The sequence below is a fragment of the Centrocercus urophasianus genome, unplaced genomic scaffold, assembly GCF_019232065.1.
Source record: "Centrocercus urophasianus isolate 14NV4802_14NV808 unplaced genomic scaffold, USGS_Curo_1.0 seq_10, whole genome shotgun sequence".
NCBI lineage: Eukaryota > Metazoa > Chordata > Aves > Galliformes > Phasianidae > Centrocercus > Centrocercus urophasianus.
Window position 1 is genome coordinate 65784306 of NW_024884142.1, and position 18871 is coordinate 65803176.

General features: G+C 46.1%; 1 protein-coding gene across 2 annotated transcripts in view; it reads left to right on the forward strand.

Moving 5' to 3' along the window:
* Positions 1-18464, forward strand: part of SLC35F3 (solute carrier family 35 member F3) — a 49545-nt gene extending 31081 nt beyond the window's left edge. The window contains exons 3-7 of one of the 2 annotated variants that reach the window (XM_042810885.1): positions 13523-13742; positions 15135-15260; positions 15439-15631; positions 16797-16886; positions 17992-18217. In XM_042810885.1, the coding sequence (XP_042666819.1) occupies positions 13523-13742; positions 15135-15260; positions 15439-15631; positions 16797-16886; positions 17992-18071 (709 nt within the window). In that variant the 3' untranslated portion in view covers positions 18072-18217. Of the gene's footprint in view, positions 1-13522; positions 13743-15134; positions 15261-15438; positions 15632-16796; positions 16887-17954 lie in introns of both variants that reach the window. The other variant, XM_042810875.1, reaches the window with a different exon arrangement.
* Positions 18465-18871: the final 407 nt, after the last annotated feature.

Sequence of the window (18871 nt, forward strand, 5' to 3'; positions counted from 1 at the left end):
AGAAAAAAGTTAAATATCCATTTGCCAAAGAGGTACAGTAATGAACTGAGTTTTGCATCAAAACTGAAGAGCAAGGATTATTAAAAAGAATTATTATTTTTTTTCTCTGCCTTCTATCTTCAACTTCTGTGCTTTCTGCTGGGCAGCTAACATGGCTTTCTTCCTTCTCCCAGTCCTGAAGCTGCCTGCTGAGCTTTTTTTCAGGCTGGGAATGTCTTGGCTTATGGCTCAGCCCACCTACCAACTATTTCAGCTGCTGAGATGCTGTGAACGGATTAAGGCATGCATCATCATATCCATTCTTTAGATGCCGTGTGATGAGATGAACAGTAAAGAGACTTCGCTTTAGTCGTCTTTGTCTCATTCTTTCTCACAGGCCACACATTGGCTTAACTCAAGCCCAGACACATTTTCTTGCAGAACTGTTCATTCAAGTATCTTTGTGTTCTCTTTATTTATTTCTAATTCCCCTTTTCTGCTAGCATGCATGCTAGGTTGGATCTAAATTACCTAAACCTATGCCACCTTTGCCTATCTCATGCAGCTGTGTAAAGTGTCATTATTGCTCAATGTTTGTTTGAAGTGAACTCCCAGGAAACCCTGATCTGCACTGGTGACTTGAGCTAGGTGCTTTCCAATAAATACCAAATACTGTGCCATGTCACAGGGCTTGTAGACAGGGCTGAGACATGTACATGCACACAGATCTGCTGAAATCTGGTGATGAGTGATGACTGCTTCTGTGTTTGTCATGTAGGGGATAGCATTGTTCCCACAGTACCTGCTGAGGGAAGGATAGGCAGAAGCCTGAGGGCATCAATTGGGATGATGCTTTTCTTGCCCCTTGCTGAGATCCGAAAGCTTGAGCAACGTAGAATGTGATACAGTAGCACAGTGTGGCAGATGAACAGGAAGGGGTGTTCTTGTAAATGAGGATGAGCCCAGGATTTTCTAAAGATCTGATTCCTCTTTTGTTGAAATGAGCTTTCTGCCAATGGAATGCTGATGTCTCGCCCCTTTATGTCACAACCTGAAGAAAGACATCTAGATCATACCAAAGTCCACTAAAGAGGTAGCCCAGTGCAAGTAGAAGGCAGCTGACAAGTCTCCCTGTGAATGTTCCCCATGAAGGCCTGCAGTATGGCATCTAGGGTAGGCTGCTTTAACCAAAAGTTGTTCCTGAAATCCGAGGTTGAGAGAAATCTATGGGAGTCTTAGAAAGATGTAAGCCTGCTTCTCCAGATAACACAAACAAGTCATCTGGTTAAATTAATGTGTGCCTGCTCTTCAGCTGAGATGAGTGCTTACAGAATATGTAGGCTGTGATGCATCCCCAGCAGTAATTCTGTTAAATTTTTCAACACCCTCTGCTGTGCATGTGTAAGAATTTGCAGGCACACCAAAACAGGGCAGCCGACTGTGCTTTTCTGCTCTGCTTTCTAGCTGCTCTCAGAGTGATGCTCTGCCTCCTCCTTTCATGCTTTCTGCTATAAACCAAGCATTTTCATTTCTCATGCAATCCTTGTACATGGCTGCAATTGCACTGACCATAACTACAGCCAAAGGGTATCCAATGTAAATTATGTAGCATATTTGGATAGTGGTCTGTGGAGCCACAGCTTTGGGAGAAAGCCAGAAAAGCCATTTTATAATTACAGTTTAAGTCCAGGGGCTTTATAAATCTGCTACTTAAAAAATAAAAATAAAAAAAAAAATCACAAAACAGAGCAGGCATGCCTCCAGTTCAGGCATTAATAGTGGCTGTCCGTTCCTCTCCCAGGTTGCAAACCTGCAGCCAGGATGCCCTGTGTACTGTGCTTACTGGTGTGTTGAGAAGAGAACAGGTTTCTGACTGATGTTGGTGCAGCTGCTCTGGAAGCAGAACGTTATCCTGGAAGTAAGGATCACAAGGTCATTCTCCAAAATGGAGGAAGGAATAAGCATGTCACAGGAGCAGAAGGTGGAAGACAAATGAACCCAGTAATGTTGTATCTGGCAGTACTTGGCTGTCCTCACTGCAGCTGACCTTCCAGGACCTGCAGGCAGGAGGGAGTCTCACTGCACAGCCTCTTACAGCCTCGCTTCAAAAATCATGTTCCCACACTCCTACCCATTAATTCAAGGATAGTGCCATAAAGTGCAGATGCCTGTCTGAAACAGAGCTATTTCATTTTAGCTAAAGTGAATGTTGTAGAAATGGACGTGCTGCACACTTAGCTGATGCGTATCGAAAGAGTTTGATTTCTATAGTCAAAAACGTGCAAGGAACAGAAATTACTCTTGTGACCCTAAATCAAGTTATAGTTGCTCTGGGTCTTTCCTGGTATTCTTATGTTTTATTTTAGAAATTCTGTATTGTAAAATGATGATCATCTGTGCTACAGTTGATCACGTGGTGTCTGAACGTCTAAATGCAAGAAAACTCTTTAACAGGCTTTGTTCCAGGCAGTTTATTAAAGCCATTACCAGAGGCACATCAAAATGTAATAAACACAGAAGCAGATAATGGTCAGAACATTTCTAGCATGAAATGCACCATCTATTCCAATTTAGGGAAATCCAGGTTAAAATCTGACATTTTCACTTGGCGGTTTCAAATGTTGTATCCACATTTCTGAGACAAATACAGGTACTGTGTTCCTGAATCCCCACGAATTTACTATCAGCAGTCAGACTCTGCCATTTAAGCATCATAGGACTGTTCTCTCCGTTCTTCCAGGTGCTCTTGCTAGACGATGTAATTCCACTGCAGATAGTCCTAGCTCTCCCATTGTATGCTGTGCTCTTTCCCAGGAGGTAGTTTTACTGTTTCTTTACAAGCAATGTAGTCTTAGTCTTAGCTTGTAATCTTAGTCTAGCTGGCTCTGCAGCAGGATGGATGGCTCTTTATCACAGCAACCTGCAGGGCCACCTGCAGGACCAGTCTCGTGCTGGCAAGGTTGGCATGGTCTCAGATGAGCTGAGTAGGGCATCTGCAGTTTAGATCATCCTTTCAAAGACATAAGAGTTGTATTTCAGCTCTGCATTTGCATCTAAGTGGTTAGGAGTGTGTTAGTTAATGAACATTTTGTTAATTAAATTAATTCTCACTGCTCCTCATCAGCAGGGAGTTATGCTTATCTTCCAGGCTGAGAGGAGCTGAGTAAGGGGTGCCTGTCTAATGCCTCCAAGGTGAATGAAGTGGAAGAGTGGGAAGGGGACAAGAAAGAAGCAGGGAGTCCTGCAGAAGGGTGATGCTGGAAACAGATTGGGGCTTGGCAAACCCTGGCTGGTAATTCCTGCATTGTACGGGTCCATCTCTTCGCAGGCACTGCCAAGTCTATCCCATGCTGGCACAGGATGGGCAAAAGTATTGTTACTTCAATAATTTTCATGCTGAAAGCACAAGTACAGCATTTGGACCAGCAGATGGTTTTCCCAGTTCATTAACTCAGAATTCTGCACCCTGTTCAGAGTTCCTGTGCTGTCACTGTGTCAGATAAGGACTCCTTGCTGGTTCTAAGTCTTTTATGAAGTGAATTGGTATTTTTAGTGGTGACCGGGTTGAAATCCTCATTTGTAGATTTGCAGCCAAGATTAGGGTGTCACATTAAGTGCTAGAGTGGTACCAGCTCTCTCCTCGTCAGGGTGATGTTTCCAGAGTGCTCCTCTGGACAGAGCTGTTTTCCTTTTGCTGTAGATCACACAAAGCAGAGCTGAAAGAAACTGTTTAGTAGGCAATAAAAATATAAAAGAAAAAGAACAAGTACATAAAAAATGTTACTAAGGAGAGCAGTGTGTGCTGTAACAGCCTGATCCAAAAGGCACTGACATTTCCCCCCCACGCATGCATTGCAGTGACAAAACCTGACTGCTTTGTGTTTTCATACTTCTGTGGTACCAGTCTCTGGCCAGAGATTTCTTGCCATGTTTTGATGATGGCTCCACCATCTCTTGTCTTGTAGGAGTAAAACCTTAATATTACGAAATATTTCATATAAATAATGTAACACTTCTAAAGCATCCAGATCAGCACTCTGAAGCGGAGTATCTGTGGAAGGCTTCAGATTTAAAGCAAATTTCTTCCTGGCCTCAAAGAACAGCTGCATATCCCGTCCAAACACATAAATAATAATTGCAAGCATCCCATTCTGAGAGTTGCTCGTGGCTTCCACCAGTTCTGACACTGGAGATTGCTCCACCAGCTGAACTCTTGAGTCTATTTATTATTATTACTTTTTAATTAAATTCAGCAAATCTGAAACCTGAATTTCTGCTTCCCTTGGGTTTCTGTGTCTCTCACCGCTGTTGCCATTTCTGGTCTTGCCACAAGCTTCAAATGACTCATTTTCTTATAACCTCTTAGTAGAGCAGTCACTTCAGGTCATAATCTCTTAGTTTACTTGTGGAACGAATCGATTCTATTTGATCTCTCTCTCCCTTTGTATTCCTGCTCTGTTCTTTTTAATATCACGCTTGCTTTACTTCATTCTGTATGAAGCAATCCAGGACTAATAACCCCATTAGGTTATTTATGCCCTTATTTTGTGTCTAATGAGGATGTTGGTTGTGAAGTCTAGAGTAGCAAAAAAAATAAAAAAATAAAAAAATAAAAAACTAACACCAGATGTGCCAAAAGTGGGGGCACAGAAGCGGTCCACATATGCACCACCTAGCTTTACTGGTTGAAACCAGGGAGGCAAATAACGCTACGCTATTCTGCAGTCCAGTGCAACAGTGTGCATTGAGTGCTCTCTGCAGCTCTCTGGGTTACTTGTTTGCTATTCTTCCTGCTTCCTGCTTGTCATTCCTGCTGCAGCTTCCAGTGAGTCCAGAGGAGGGCCACCAAGATGATCAGAGGGCTGGAGCACCTCTCCTATGAAGAAAGGTTGAGGGAACTGGCCTTGTTGAGCTTGGAGAAGAGAAGGCTGTGGGGAGATCTCATTGTGGCCTTCCAGTACTTGAAGGGTGTATATAACTGGGAGGGAGGATGTCTGTTCATGTGGCTGGACAAGGGGGAATGGTTTTAAACTGAGACAGGGGAGTTTTAGGTTAGATATGAGGAGGAAGTTTTTCACCCAGAGGGTGGTGACGCACTGGAACAGGTTGCCCAAGGAGGCTGTGGGTGCCCCATCCCTGGAGGCATTCAAGGCCAGGCTGGATGGGGCTCTGGGCAGCCTGGTCTGGTGGTTTGTGACCCTGCACATAGCAGGAGGGTTGAAATGAGATGATCACTGTGGTCATTTTCAGCCCAGGCCATTCTGTGATCTGCCTATCTAATGGGCTTCTACATAGCTCTCTCCTGTCTGTCACGCATCATAGAGAACATGCAGATAGGCATGTGGATGCTAATGTCAGGTGTCTGGTGCCATCTCATTCTCTGAACCTACCTAGCACATAGGCAGCACTTCCTCCTTGTGCAGATGGCTTTAAAGATTCAAACCACATTAATTCCCCCAACTCTTCACTGCAGCTCTACCTGCTTAGATTGCCTTGAGCACAGTCTCTTGCAGTTTGAGCTGCCATGATTCCATTTCTGTGCCTTTCAATTCTTTAAAAACACAGTGGGTGTCAGCAGTTTCAGTTTTGCCTGTCTGCTGTTGAAACAAGAAAGTACTCATATTGGGAGCCAGAAATTACATATTTTTCCTGTAGAAAAAGTAATTGACTTCCATGCCATTCTCAATTATTACGTGCATTGAGAGACCTAAAAATGTACCACTAACTCAGAGAGAAGTCACTTACTGTTACATATAACTCTGTTATTATCTTTTATATGAAGGTCTTTATTACAATAAATTAATGCAGCCAGCAATAGGAACTTAGTGTAGAACATGTTTTTGAAGAAATACCCCATCGGGACACATGTCAAAACAAGTAAAGCTGTTTGGAAATATGAATCTCAGGAGTGCTGTATGCGGTGTTTTATAACACCACCCTTTTGGCTCTAAAGTCATCAGCTGTACTCCTTCACTTCATGTGGTGTAAGGCTGCTGAGTTTCTCAGTTGCTCACATGCTTTTTTCCAAGATCACTGTGCTCTGAAGTGTGCTGTGAAGTCCTGCTCCAGTATGAGGGTAGAAGCCACCCCCATGGGAACCGGAGGACTTGCCACCCCTCTGCTGTACTGCTTTTTGTGAGACATCTTGAAGTTAGAACATGCTGAACATGGGCTGTTCTGATTTTGTCTTAAACAGACATCAGCAGTGCTACTAAAAAGGCAAACAAACTTTGGGCAGAAAAGATTCACCTGTTGTTGACACAGGGTACTCAAAAAACGACCGTAAGTATTTGGAAAAAATTTCCTTTATGAATCTCAGTTTACTTAATGCATCTAGCAGCAATTTGTGCTGTGTGTCAGCTTCTCTGATGTGTCAATGAGTTCTATGCTTTCTTTTCGCATAGCTTTCCTTCTTTTCACTGATTAGATGCTGAATTGATAGTATCTCTTTCAGTAGCCCCTGAATCACATGCTTTCCTATTCCCAGCTGCCCCAGCATCTTGTCACAGTGCTGAACGGTTAGTATGTAGGCTGTGAGGTTATTTCCCTTGTTATCTGTACTACGATTTGATGCTGCTATTGAGTGAGGTTTTACTGAGCTGATCGGTTTTGCCTGTGGCCCAAGGCCATGGTATCACCAGCAAGAAAAGCCACAGGCTGACAGTGTTTTTCTAGCTGGAGCCACGCATATCTTTATGTGGGGGTTTTCTGACCATTCACAGACGTGCAAGTATGTATGTTCTAACATATATATATTTGGTTATACGCACTGTAACACTGGTGTTCGTGCAGCCAGTGTTATCACAGGGGCATTTCTCCTCCTTGTATTGCCCCATGTCTTGCTGCTTTCCTCTCCCAAGACGCAACAGCGCTGTTTCCCCTCCCATCAGTGCTGTGCTTCTATATAAGCATATATATAGCTTCTTATATTGCTTATTCTATATAAGCATCTATATAGCCAAAACCTGAACATTTCAGAAGCTGAGGCACCAGTTGTTACAGAGGTGTTTTATTCTTGCCTGCTTTTATGTCTGCCTGCACCAATGGCTACAGAACCCTGATTCCCAGGAGGCCAGCTGGCCAGCTTCTTGCAGAAGTTGACTCTTCCAAAAAGTAGCAGCGGGTGCAGGTCACAGCTGCAGTGTACAAGCCGGATATAAATCAGAACAGGTTAGCTCAAGTTATCCGCAAACGATTGCTGCACAGTTTCAGGCACCACAGGCCTTTCTTGCCCCAAACTTCCACTGACGTCAATGGAAATTTTGGCTGATGACGGAGAGCAGTGACGATGTTGACTCCGGCAGTGAAAGGCCTGAGAGCCCAATGTTTAGGTTTCTTCTCCCTGGGTTTGTATACGCTGTCCCTCACCATGCACCGAGTGCCGTGCAAGTGCTTGGCTGCATTTATCTCAGCTGAGGGGGGGATGTGGGCCTGGGGCCTGGCCAAGCTCTATGGGAAGGCTGCAGCAGTTTCACAGCCAGCCTCCAGTCCTGCCCTTGGTAGCTGCTTTTCCGTGCTGAAGTCCTTCACTGCATACTGTGCCTCTCCAGCCTGCTGAGCTCACCTTTTATTGCGTGGCACCAGCACATGTTGCCGGAGCTCGGGTGCAGTTCCCAAATGGCAGCTGGCACAGCGTGGCCCCCTGCCTGGAGAAGGCTGCATTATGCTGCTCTTCGCCTTGCCAGGGAGAACCCTGCCTTCAGGGCAGAGAGTCCCAGCTACTTAGTGCTCATTGGCTCTGTGCAGTCACTAGGTAGGTGGGATGCACTAGAACAGCCTTCCTGGAGTCAGAGCAGCTACCCTACCAGGCTGGAAATCTGTGCAAGCAAGACCTTGGTCATGTCAGTGCCTCTGGCTGTGTTCTCCCTGTCCTCATCATGCCTTGGTGAGTCCAGGAGGAAGATAAGGCCATGCAGTGCACGCTGAACATGATTGGCAGTGTTGTCATCAAAATGGATGGTCAGCTGCAGTCACAGCTCCCATTAGATCTCCTGTCAGTTTGTGTGATAAAAGGTACTCATAGCTTTGGAATGACTCAGTCTGCCTTTGAGTCACGGTCTTAATATCCATTCAGCACCCTACAGGCATCCCGTGAATATATTGCTTTTTCAACAGAATACGAGGATGGAATCAAGAGAGAACTTGTAAGTCAGATTCAAGGACAGAGTGAGAAAAGAGTCCTGTGGGGAACATGTAGGTTTCTGGGGGTTGATGTGGGGATGCTCTGGCTGTCTCTAAGCCAACTACATTGTTGGGACAGTGAGAAAGATTGCTCAGAATGATGAAATCCACTTGATTAGTTGAATGAAAAAGAAAGAATGTGAGCCACCTGCCCACTACGCTGTGACCTGATCTTGACCAAATCTTCTGCTTGTGCTCTATGTGGTCACTCTACCAGCCTCCTGCTGCTGTGGAGGAAGGATGGTTAGTCCTGGTTCAACAGGCTGACTGCACCTTGAGCCTGTGCTTTTATGTGCTGCTGTCAAAGCTGGCAGTCCTTTCTGTGTACTCCTTTTCAGCCCAACGTCAGCCTGGTAAGGAGTCTCTTGCCCTCACACCCTGCTGTGCAAATGGGCCCATCTGCTGACTCTACGCAGCAGCAGCTGCTTACTGCTTGCACCACAGGCTCATCAGGACTCCCCCCCTTGCACCTGGAAAGTATCCAGTCCTCTCTCTACTCCCTCTACTTTGGGCAAATGTGTCATCCAAGTGCCTACTGGCCTCCAGTGGGCTGGGATCTGGCTTAGATTTAAGGCAGATGCTGTGTGCCGAAGCAGGTGAAGTCAAGGGCAGCATCCCCTTGTGGACTCTGTAACCAGCTGCTCCATGAAACAGCCTTTGAGCAGCTCCAAAAAGCTCAGCTCTGAGTACATCCAACTGTGATGTGTGTCTGGTCTACAGGTGTTTGGAGTTTACATGTAACAATAGTATTACACTTTATTTGCATAAAACCAATAATCCAGAAAAGTATAAAGCAATTTAGACCCTGAATACCTCTAGGAAACTGCTGGGTAATGCAGCATGTGAGAAGTGCAACTGCTTGGAGGCTCTGTGCACTGTTGCATTAAAAGCTTCTTTCTGCTAGCAGTGCTTGGTGCATTTTCCAAAATGGTGTTTTCCTCTCTGTGCTGGTGGAAGTGCCACAGTTGGCAGCGTGCTGCAGGCAGAGAACAGTGCCAGGCTTCTCAAGAAAAGGTGCTGATGTCCCTTGGTGTCGTCATCAGGTAGGAAGCACTGGGAAGACTAGAGACCTACACCCTGAGGAAGGACAGTCCCAAATGGAAGGGACAAGGAGTTAGCTGCTGTAGTCATGACGATGAGAGGCATCAGTGGCATTGGGCAGACACTTCTTCACGCCTTTGCAGCCCAAGGTTCTCACAGCTGGGTTTTGCTAGGACAGTTTGTACTCTGTGACTTCTCCTTGCAATCTGGTCTTGTACTTTTAAACTGCTTCTTGTTGTTGTTAGTTTAAACAGTGTCTCACTAAGGCTTCTGAGTGCACGCTAAGACTTGTCTTGGAAATATGTATTCGTGTGGTTTTCAAGATTTGTATTATTTGCTTCTTTTGGAGCCATTCTGGTGTATTATGTAAAGCCATAGCAAAGCATTTCCTGGGACCATTTGTTGTGCAAATGCATAGTTTGGCACATGTACAGTGCTCAACAAAACCAATTGCCTCTGTCACTCTAGTTGGGAGAATTGAGATCAGCCTGGAGATTTTTTGTTTAATTCAAGAGAAGATGTTTTTCTCATTTCATTTCTTATCCAAATGAGTTTCAGCAAATGAGATGGAAACTCTTTGAATAGTAAAGTATAAAGGCAGAACATTGGCTCCAAATTACAGGTAGGAACAAGTACTGCTCAACGTTGTTAAAAGTGGTAGCTGTACCTGGATTGGCTTCTAGGGTCATTTTTTGCATTTAATAAAATACTTACAGATAAATATGGGCATTAACAAACCATTGTATTATTTTAAATAATGTCAATTTCTGAGGAACTGCTTAGTATCTCAGGTAGTTGTTTTTCAGTTTGTAAGCAGGTAGGTTTGGTGACAAGCTTCAGACCTTAACTTCTTTAAGCTTCACTTCAAGCCTTTTTCTTCATCCCCAGAGCTGAGGAAGACAAGTGTACAGTATCTTATATCAGGAGCCTCTCCATCCTTTCTGAGTTTCAAGAAAAATCCTGTGGTGTCCCAGGCACATGGAGGGACAGCAGGGTAGGGGACATTGCCCCTGAGGCCTAGCAGGGATGGTGAGAGGATGTACTGGGCACTGACCTGAACTCATTGCCAGGCTGCGAGCAGAGTATGGCACAGCCATGAGCAACCTGCTGCTTGAGCTTGCTGCTGCATCGTCAGATTTGTAGACATACTCTCAAACTGATCTGACCCAATAGCCCAGAGCAATCAATTCAAGGAACTTATCCTCATGTAATCTGCTGTGGAAATGGTGCTTTTATGTCATTCTGCCCTTGCTGTGTTGACCTTTCTAAAGACCCTTCTAAGGACACAGTGGTGCAAGCTTCACCTTTTCCATGGCTGAGACTCAGAAGGTGCTAGGCACCTCTGCAAAGTGCTGAGGCTGGCAGGTTTATTTGCAGTGGTTCTTGACCTGGGACATGCCATAGGAGCCTCCATGCAACTCTTCTCCTGGCACCTGAACCTACAGTGGTGCAGAAAAAAAGCACATAGAGGCTGTCTTGATCAGTAAGAGAAGTTGGCTGCAAAAAAACAATGCAGGAAAAGCAAGGCCCAGATCTCAGAAGGTGCAGCCTACAGGCATTCCTCATGCTGCATCCTTCAATACATGTGGACTTTCATGCTCTGTGCCTCAGCATTGCTATCTGTAACATGGGGATCAGGAAGCAGCCTCTGCTTGCACAGCTCTAACATCTGCCCACCCAGAGGCTAATAGTGATGTGACTGCAGTCCACATGGGCACTGGTATGAGGGAGAGGGAAGTGGAGGCCTGATCCCATAGTTTAGGAAGCACACGGCGTACATTCCTGGAGGGGAGTTTTGAGGAATATTTTTGCCTAATTTATATTTGTTTCATCTCTGCACAGCAATCTTCTACCTATCTTGTGAACATAATGTAGGAGGAATGCTATGGCCCTAACAGGGTAAATTATGAAAAAAAATCTTTCATTTTGTTCCCTTCTTTCAACTGCCACAGCACCTCAGCTGTCCTGTTGGCTTTTGCTTACTGCAGCTGGCTTTCAGGTCCTGCAGAAGATGAGATGTGACATTTTGGTTCGTGACTATTTTTTGTGCATTGAATGGAGAATGTATGACTGTTAGCAGTGTTGCTGCAGACTATTTATCCATGCAGGCCTCATCAGTGCAGGGATCAGCAAAACATGTTTTGCCTGCCAATCTCTAATCAAGAAGCCAGATTCCCTGGCACGCTGGCTGCTTTGCTCTGCTCTGGAGAGCCTTTGCTCACTGGTGAAAATCAGGAGCTATTTAGCTAAATTCAATTTGCAGGTACGCACCTTGCAAGGTCAAACAAAGCAAGATGTACAGACTACAAAGAACAAAAATCAACCACTGGGAGCAATGGCAGAAGAAAATATGCTTTGGTGAAGGCTGTAGTATGAACACTGACAGTGAGAAAATTGTAGCAGAAGTCAGCAGGCTGGAAAGTGAAATAGCTGGCTTGTTGTAAAGCACATATGCATTCTTCCCAGGTATTTCCTACCTTACTACATCTACCCCAGAAGTGTAATGGTAGCTTCAATGGCTTATTCACCTTTATGGCGTAGTTTGGCTTTGCTAAGAGCAGCAGGAGGCTGAAACCCTGGGCTGGGGGAACTGCTGTGTGTGTTTTGTCTGATTCTTGTCTTTGGGATATGGTCTTATTTGCGAAGAGAGGTGAAAAGAATTCCTTCCAGTTTGGGCAGAATTGCACGCATTCATTTGCATGAGGTTCAAAGCAGCGAGAAATATCCCAGCTACCTAGCAATGCATAAAGACATAAGAGGTGGTGGAAGGTGAATATTGTTAAGCATGTAATTGAGTTCAGTGGGGGGAGAGGGAGAGTTTTAGTGTCATTTTTTATTTGCAGGCTTTATTTGATTGTTGCACCTGTTTTCAACATGACTTAGCATGCTTACTTAGCATGTGATTTTGGCACCAATTGCTTGCCATTAACCTCACTGGGGATGCTCAGTTCCAGTGACAGATATTTTGATAGCCTTGTTGTGCTGCAGACACGCACAATGGGGCAGAGCTAATTTGCCATTTGCTGTGTTAATGAAGATACGCATTAAAAAGATTATGAGGAAAAACAAGAACTAGATGTGAAGGATTATGAAACAATAATTCAGAGTGAAAAAATAACAGCAGTGAGAACTCTTCGTTTGACTTTTCCAACCCAGTCTTCCACAGCCTTTCACCATTGCCTTGCTAATGCCTTTCATTTATTTTGTAAAATGATTACTGTGATTAGAGCAAACCTCCAGTCCTACCATGTGGAGACACACAGTGCCAGGCATGCACTGACCCTACAGCAGCCCATAGGGTTATGGCCTCACTGGCCATAGCACCAAGCAATGCTGCGTGCCCATGCAGATGCTGCATTCTGCTTAAAACCATCAGCTCCGTAAGCACAGCCTCACAGCACTGCCCAAGTCTGCAGGCACAGCTGGAGTTCTCTGTCCTGCACAATTGCAAGGGGACAGCCCAGGTTCCCCATCCATCCTGCAAATTTGGGATACTGTGGGATGCTGAGTGCTTATGGACTGCTCCTGGGCTAGTGTCTTTTGTCTTTCTTAACAAGTTACGTTTTCATTAGCAGATGATGATGTTAAAATATCCATAGGCAGGCTCCTCTGGTGCATCCAGGCATGCCTGCACAGTCACAGCTCTGTAATTGTCAGAGAGTCCCCATAAAGCATCAAGATATACACTGGGTACAGAGTGCCCCTGTGGGCCAAATGGAGATAACCAGACAACAGGAGGAACCACGTCCAGAATGTTCTGTCAAAACATCTAGAGCTGAAGGTTTTTTAATCTGAAGTGGTTTTTGCGCCAGCTGCTCTGGGATTGCTGTGTTATTGTGTTACCTCCCAGCCCTGTCTTGCTTCTCATGATTATGGTATTGAGTCATCCTTCACAACAGGACCACGTTTCTCTTAATGCTCCTCAGGCTTCATTGACTTACAGCCCCCTTACAGCCTGGTGCTCGATGGGAGACCTGTGCCTGAAGAGGCCTTCTCTGGAAGCCGCAGCCTGCAAAAAGCAGTCCAGAATTAGTGAAACTGGAGAAAACAGGTACAAAGAAGCATTACTGTGGAAACCAGTGAGAAGAGACTCCCAGAGCAGGGAATGCAGCTAAGAGCCTTGAGGCAGGCCCAAGCACAGCCCAAGCCCAGTGATGGCTGCTGCAGCAGGCACTGATCTGTTTTTCTCGTTGTCTTTAAGGTGTGTGTCCCTCTTCCCCCAGAGGAAAGGACAAGAAGCAAGAATGAAAAGAAACCCGTGTGTTTGCTGCAGACTGAGACTGGCTGGTGTACTAATGCTGCCTTTCTCTCCTTGTTCCAGGGAGTGCTGCCGTTTTTTTGGAGACAACGGCTTGACTTTGAAGGTGTTTTTTACCAAGGCAGCACCCTTTGGTGTTCTCTGGACACTCACAAACTACCTTTACTTACATGCAATAAAGAAAATAAACACTACGGATGTCTCCGTGCTGTTCTGCTGCAACAAAGCGTTTGTGTTCTTGCTCTCATGGATCGTTCTGCGGGACAGGTTCATGGGAGTGAGGGTAAGTGACTCCTTAGCTCTGTCTCCTTCTCCCTCTCTCCCTCTGCCTTTCCTTCCCCTTTTCCAGAGCAGTGGCCTATGCAGTGGCAGCACAGAGACCCACGGAGAGAGAGGAAGAGCCTCTCCTGCTGCATTTCCCAGCAGAAATGAGGTAACCTGCTCCAGACCAGGGCGCCAGGGCTGCCTGCTGTCTCCATGCTGCTCTGAGCATACAACGGCTTTTGCTTGTCTCTGTTAAGTTAAAGTTTTCCAAGGGAACTGGAAACCTCACAGCCCCTGCTGCCATTCTGGCAGCCCTTGGCACAGAGTGTCCTTTGGCAGTGGAGCTGAGCAGATGGCACCTGGCATCCACCATGGTGACCCAGCAGAAACCAAACCAAAAGGCCCCATGAGTCCCTCCGGCCTCACCACATCAGCAGTCACGTGTTAATATAACAGCAATCGCAGCAGTAAGACCTATGTTTTGCCCCCTGTTTGAAGAGCTCTCTGCTCATCAACCCGAGTAAAGCTTTCAGTGCTCAGGAGAGGCTGTGTACCTTACTGCTGAGAATTAGCTTTGCAGGAAGTATTCCCCTCCAGCAGAAGGCTTGGACAGCCTGCAGGGTTGCAGCCAAAGGCGGCTCACAGTGCTGCACAACACCCTGCCAACAGCCCAGCCCTGCCAGCTGGTGTCTGTGCTCATCCATCCAGCTTCCCAGGTAGCGGTAGCCAGAAAACAGATTAACTGAGTTTTGCTGAGTACATAAGCAAGGGTATCCCGAGATAGTCCTGGAGGCAGGGAAGCGTCACTTTTATCCCAGCTGGCTATGCTGGCCATTTTGATCAAAGTGAAAAAGTGTGTGTTGTACTGCTGCTCATCGATCCTGTGGCACTGTCAGTGAGGAGCGCAGTGCTGGTTGGTTCTCGGGGGAGGAGGTGTGCAGATGGACAACCACTGCTCTCTGCCCTGGCAGTTTGCTACATGCCGTGTATGTGCTCTCTCCCAAAACCACCTTAGGACTCAGAGCCTTTCCTGCCAGCACCAGGGGTTTCTTAGTTGTGTATTATTGTCTCATACATGCTGCCAGGACCCGCTGATGGGGAGGCTCTGTGGCAGAGACGAACCCACTCTTCACCTCAGTCCAAGACAGGATGCTCAAGGCTGGCCTGCTGCATGCTGCCCAGTACAGCCTCTCTTTCACAGCTCTCTCTGCAGCCCAGCCAGCCAAGGGAACTGCCTGTGAGGGCAGCATTTCAGCTCCTCAGGCACTAACCTGGGTTGATACTCATTGCCTACCTCAGGACAGGGGCAGATGATACAGAAGTACCACCCTCTCACATAAAGCTGCTTTCACGTTTTTCCACACTGGGGGTTGTCCAGTAACACTAGCTTTCTTTCTTTGTCTCCAACCAGATCGTGGCTGCTATATTTGCTATTGCAGGGATAGTGATGATGACGTACGCGGATGGGTTTCACAGCCACTCTGTTATTGGGATAGCCCTGGTGGTGGGCTCTGCCTCAATGTCTGCCCTCTACAAGGTAAGCACAACTGGGTCTCCCCACAGGAAGGTGTCTGGCCCACACTGCTGCATACATGCTCCCTTCACAGTCCCCTTGCCCCAAGCAGAAACAAGACATGGGAAGCTTCTGGAGCTAGGCTGCCTGCCTGCCAGGGAAGTGTGAGACTTACAGCAGCCTGTGTGGCTTTGTCTTGTAGGTTTTATTCAAACTTCTGCTGGGCAGTGCAAAATTTGGAGAGGCTGCCTTATTCCTGTCCGTGTTGGCCGTCTTCAATGTCCTCTTCGTTACCTGTATTCCTGTCATCCTTTATTTTACCAAAGTGGAATACTGGAGCTCTTTTGACATCGTTCCTTGGGGAAACCTCTGCGGATTTTCAATTCTCTTATTGAGTGAGTACACAGGGAGCCTTCGGGCTGCTCGGGGTGGAAGAACATGCCAGAAACTGGACTCTGGTGGAAGCTACAGCTCTCTGACATAGTGGAGCCAATTTTCCTTCTTCTAAGTTTTAGCTCAGTAAGTCACGGGGGGTCCATTCCTAGGTGGAAATACAGACCCTACTCCTGCTGTTATGGGCAAGCCCAAGCATTAAGGCCATCGTTAAAAGGGGCTGCAAGATTTCACTGCAAATCTCCTTACCGCTACACCTTGAGATCATCAGCATCACCAAGCCTTTAGGCCCTGCCCATCAAGGCCAGCCTCTGGTGCCTCTGTTGACAGAAAGAAGTAATAGCTAATGGCCATTCCTAATTGACAAGCACCTTTTAAAAATGTAGCACTGCCTGAGGCTGATGGGGATTTGGTAGCTGGCCACCTGTCTTCTGCTACAAAGGGATCTTGGCTTGGACAGGATGCTAAATCCAGGCATTATTGTTTCACGATCATCAGAAGCGTGATGCTGTTCCTTGCTGAGCCAGATGTGTTGAGAGTGCTGACAGTTTGTCCCTAAAACGGGTAATAGTTTCACATCACCTAAACATTCCTTTCTGCTGCAAATTTCTGCTCTTCTCCAACCCTGTCCTGAATCACTGCTTCTTTTACCCTAAGTAGTCACAGTACATGTACATGTATTACCAGAAAGCTGTGCCTCGGTGCCTGTTGACCAGTACTGGCTAGGTTCTCTTTAAATAAATAAATATATGAATACATCCAACTGTTTGGCAGAAATATCCTACAGGAGAAGTATTTCCTTTCAGCAGAACCATAGAATGGCCTGGGTTGAAAAGGACCTCAAAGATCATCCAGTTTCAACTCCCCTGCCACAGGCAGGGTTGCCAACCACCAGACCAAGTGGATTGGTGCAGAAAGCTGGAAGGGCCAGGAGTCCACCTGTGTTACCAAGGATTACACTGTGAGATGGGTTGTGGCCAGACCTCACCCTGATTCTGCCATTGGCACCAGGAGGACAGAGCTCCCTGTGAGCAGCAGCATCCTGGGCAGATCCCTGCTTTCTGTGTGGAAAACATACAGAGGGAGTAATAAAGCAAAGACATTTCAAGTGACATTCTCTTTGCTTGGTATCATGGTAGTAAAAGGTGGTTTTCTTTCCTTCTTCAGCATTCAATATCCTACTGAATTTCGGAATTGCTATTACGTACCCCACCTTGATTTCTCTTGGAATTGTACTGAGCGTCCCAGTCAATGCAGGTAAGGATTTCTGACTTCTGCATCTTGATGACCACACGAGATCTACAGCCTCCCAGATAGTTGCTGGGGGTAAAAGCAAAGACCTCCATTAAAGACATTTTAAATCTTCTCTTAGAAACTTACGGAGATGACACTGTTTAGAAGTGTATACTCTAATTGTTAAATACATATTGTAGAATATTGCACAGCTATTACTATTTCTAAAATTGCTTTTTAAGTTACTGCCTGGAGAAGGTGGGTTATTGAAAAACAAACTAGATTTGAGATCATCTGTCTACAGACTGGAGTAAGACTTCTCTGATGAAGTAGAAATCAATTCGTAATGATTTTTTTTGCAAGCAGGCTTAATGTTAAATTGAAACAAATATAATTGCTTACCCTCTAGAACAAACATGTGCCTGCCCTGGTAAATAATATTGCAGGTGTAGAGACTACAGGGCTGTGAGGGTAGACAGGGGAGTGCAATCCCAGCCCAAGCCATAGCCCTTACCCTTCTTGCTTAGCCATCAGAATAAACAACAACCCATTCCTATGTTGTCGTTTATACTTCCTTGCTCCTTAAGGGAATGCAGGACTTGCAGGCAGTGCTGGCAGGAGGCTGCCTGCTGAGGCTCTCTAGTGCTAGTTAAGGGAGTGAAAAAACCCTCCCAGAGCAGGCTCTTAAATCCATGCCTGCTGGCTGCCTCGACAGGTGCTTGCCTCCCACAGCTCCAGGGATACACAGGTGATCTCAATTCAAAAGCCACAGCATAAGGGTTAGGGAGCGTTTTCTGAAGACCTCTGCTTAGTGCTGACAAACAATGGTAGTGCAATGCCTTTTCACTCTAACGCAATGCTGGCAGCATGTGAAAGGCTGCTGCAGGCCCCAGCTGTACCCACTTGTACCCTGAGCCCCCAGGCCTGCTCTCCACTCCCACCTGGGTTGTGCCATGCCCCATGCTGAGCCGGCAGGCAGAGCATTCTCCTGCTCATCCAGCCCAGCCTTCGGAGCCGGGGAGGGGGGAGGGAAGGGGGTACTGCCCTAACGCTTTGTCCCACGTAATAACACCAGTTCAATGTCCCACACAGTTGTTGATCACTACACGAGTGAAATTGTCTTCAACAGTGTCCGAGTCATCGCCATCGTTATTATCGGCCTGGGCTTCCTCCTGTTGCTCTTGCCAGAGGAGTGGGACGTCTGGGTAATAAAGCTCCTCACTCGTCTCAAAGTCCGAAAGAAGGAAGAACTCCCCGAAGGGAACGGAGATGTCACTTCAGGACTGCCCAACAAAAGCAGGAGAACTCGCCCCTCCATGTCATCCTTTGCTCATTAAATGCTCTTTTTACCAAAACTTTGTGGTTACCTTACGCACGATGACGCAAAGGTCTTTTCTTGGGAAGAAGCACACCTGACCACCACGGTGTACATACCTGTACAGTTTTGATATGATCACCATCTAAGGCATCGAGTCTTGGCATGTCCTGTTTGCTTGTACCTTTTTCACATCAGACCTTTCACTTAAGTAGTACACTGAAAAAAAAAAACAAACCTGCAAACCGAGAACCTCTCTTCTCTTTTTAAATGAATGTAACATATAGTCAAAATATATTTGCATAGGTTATTTTGAAGAATGGTTTTCATGAGAAGCGGGGCAGACGTTCCGAGCGTTAGGTACCGAATGATGCATTGCACACTGTGATTTAAAAGAAACTAATGCTATGCTACATCACGTGTTTATTTTTGACCAGAGCTATACTCTGAAAGTTTTAATGGAACCAAAAGGGAATCTTTTGGGGGACAGGAAGATGGGGGGGAGAGTAGAAGGAAGGAAGGTTGGAAATGTCCCTGCATAGCTCAGCACGTGCTGTGCTGGAACCGGAAGAAAATTCAAGTACTAAAAGCACTTGCACTAAAGTACTAGCGGGAAAGCAGTCCAGAGCCCAAATCTCCTTGTACTGCACATGGATGTAGTTCATGTTTAGAATCATGCAAGAGAAATCCAGTG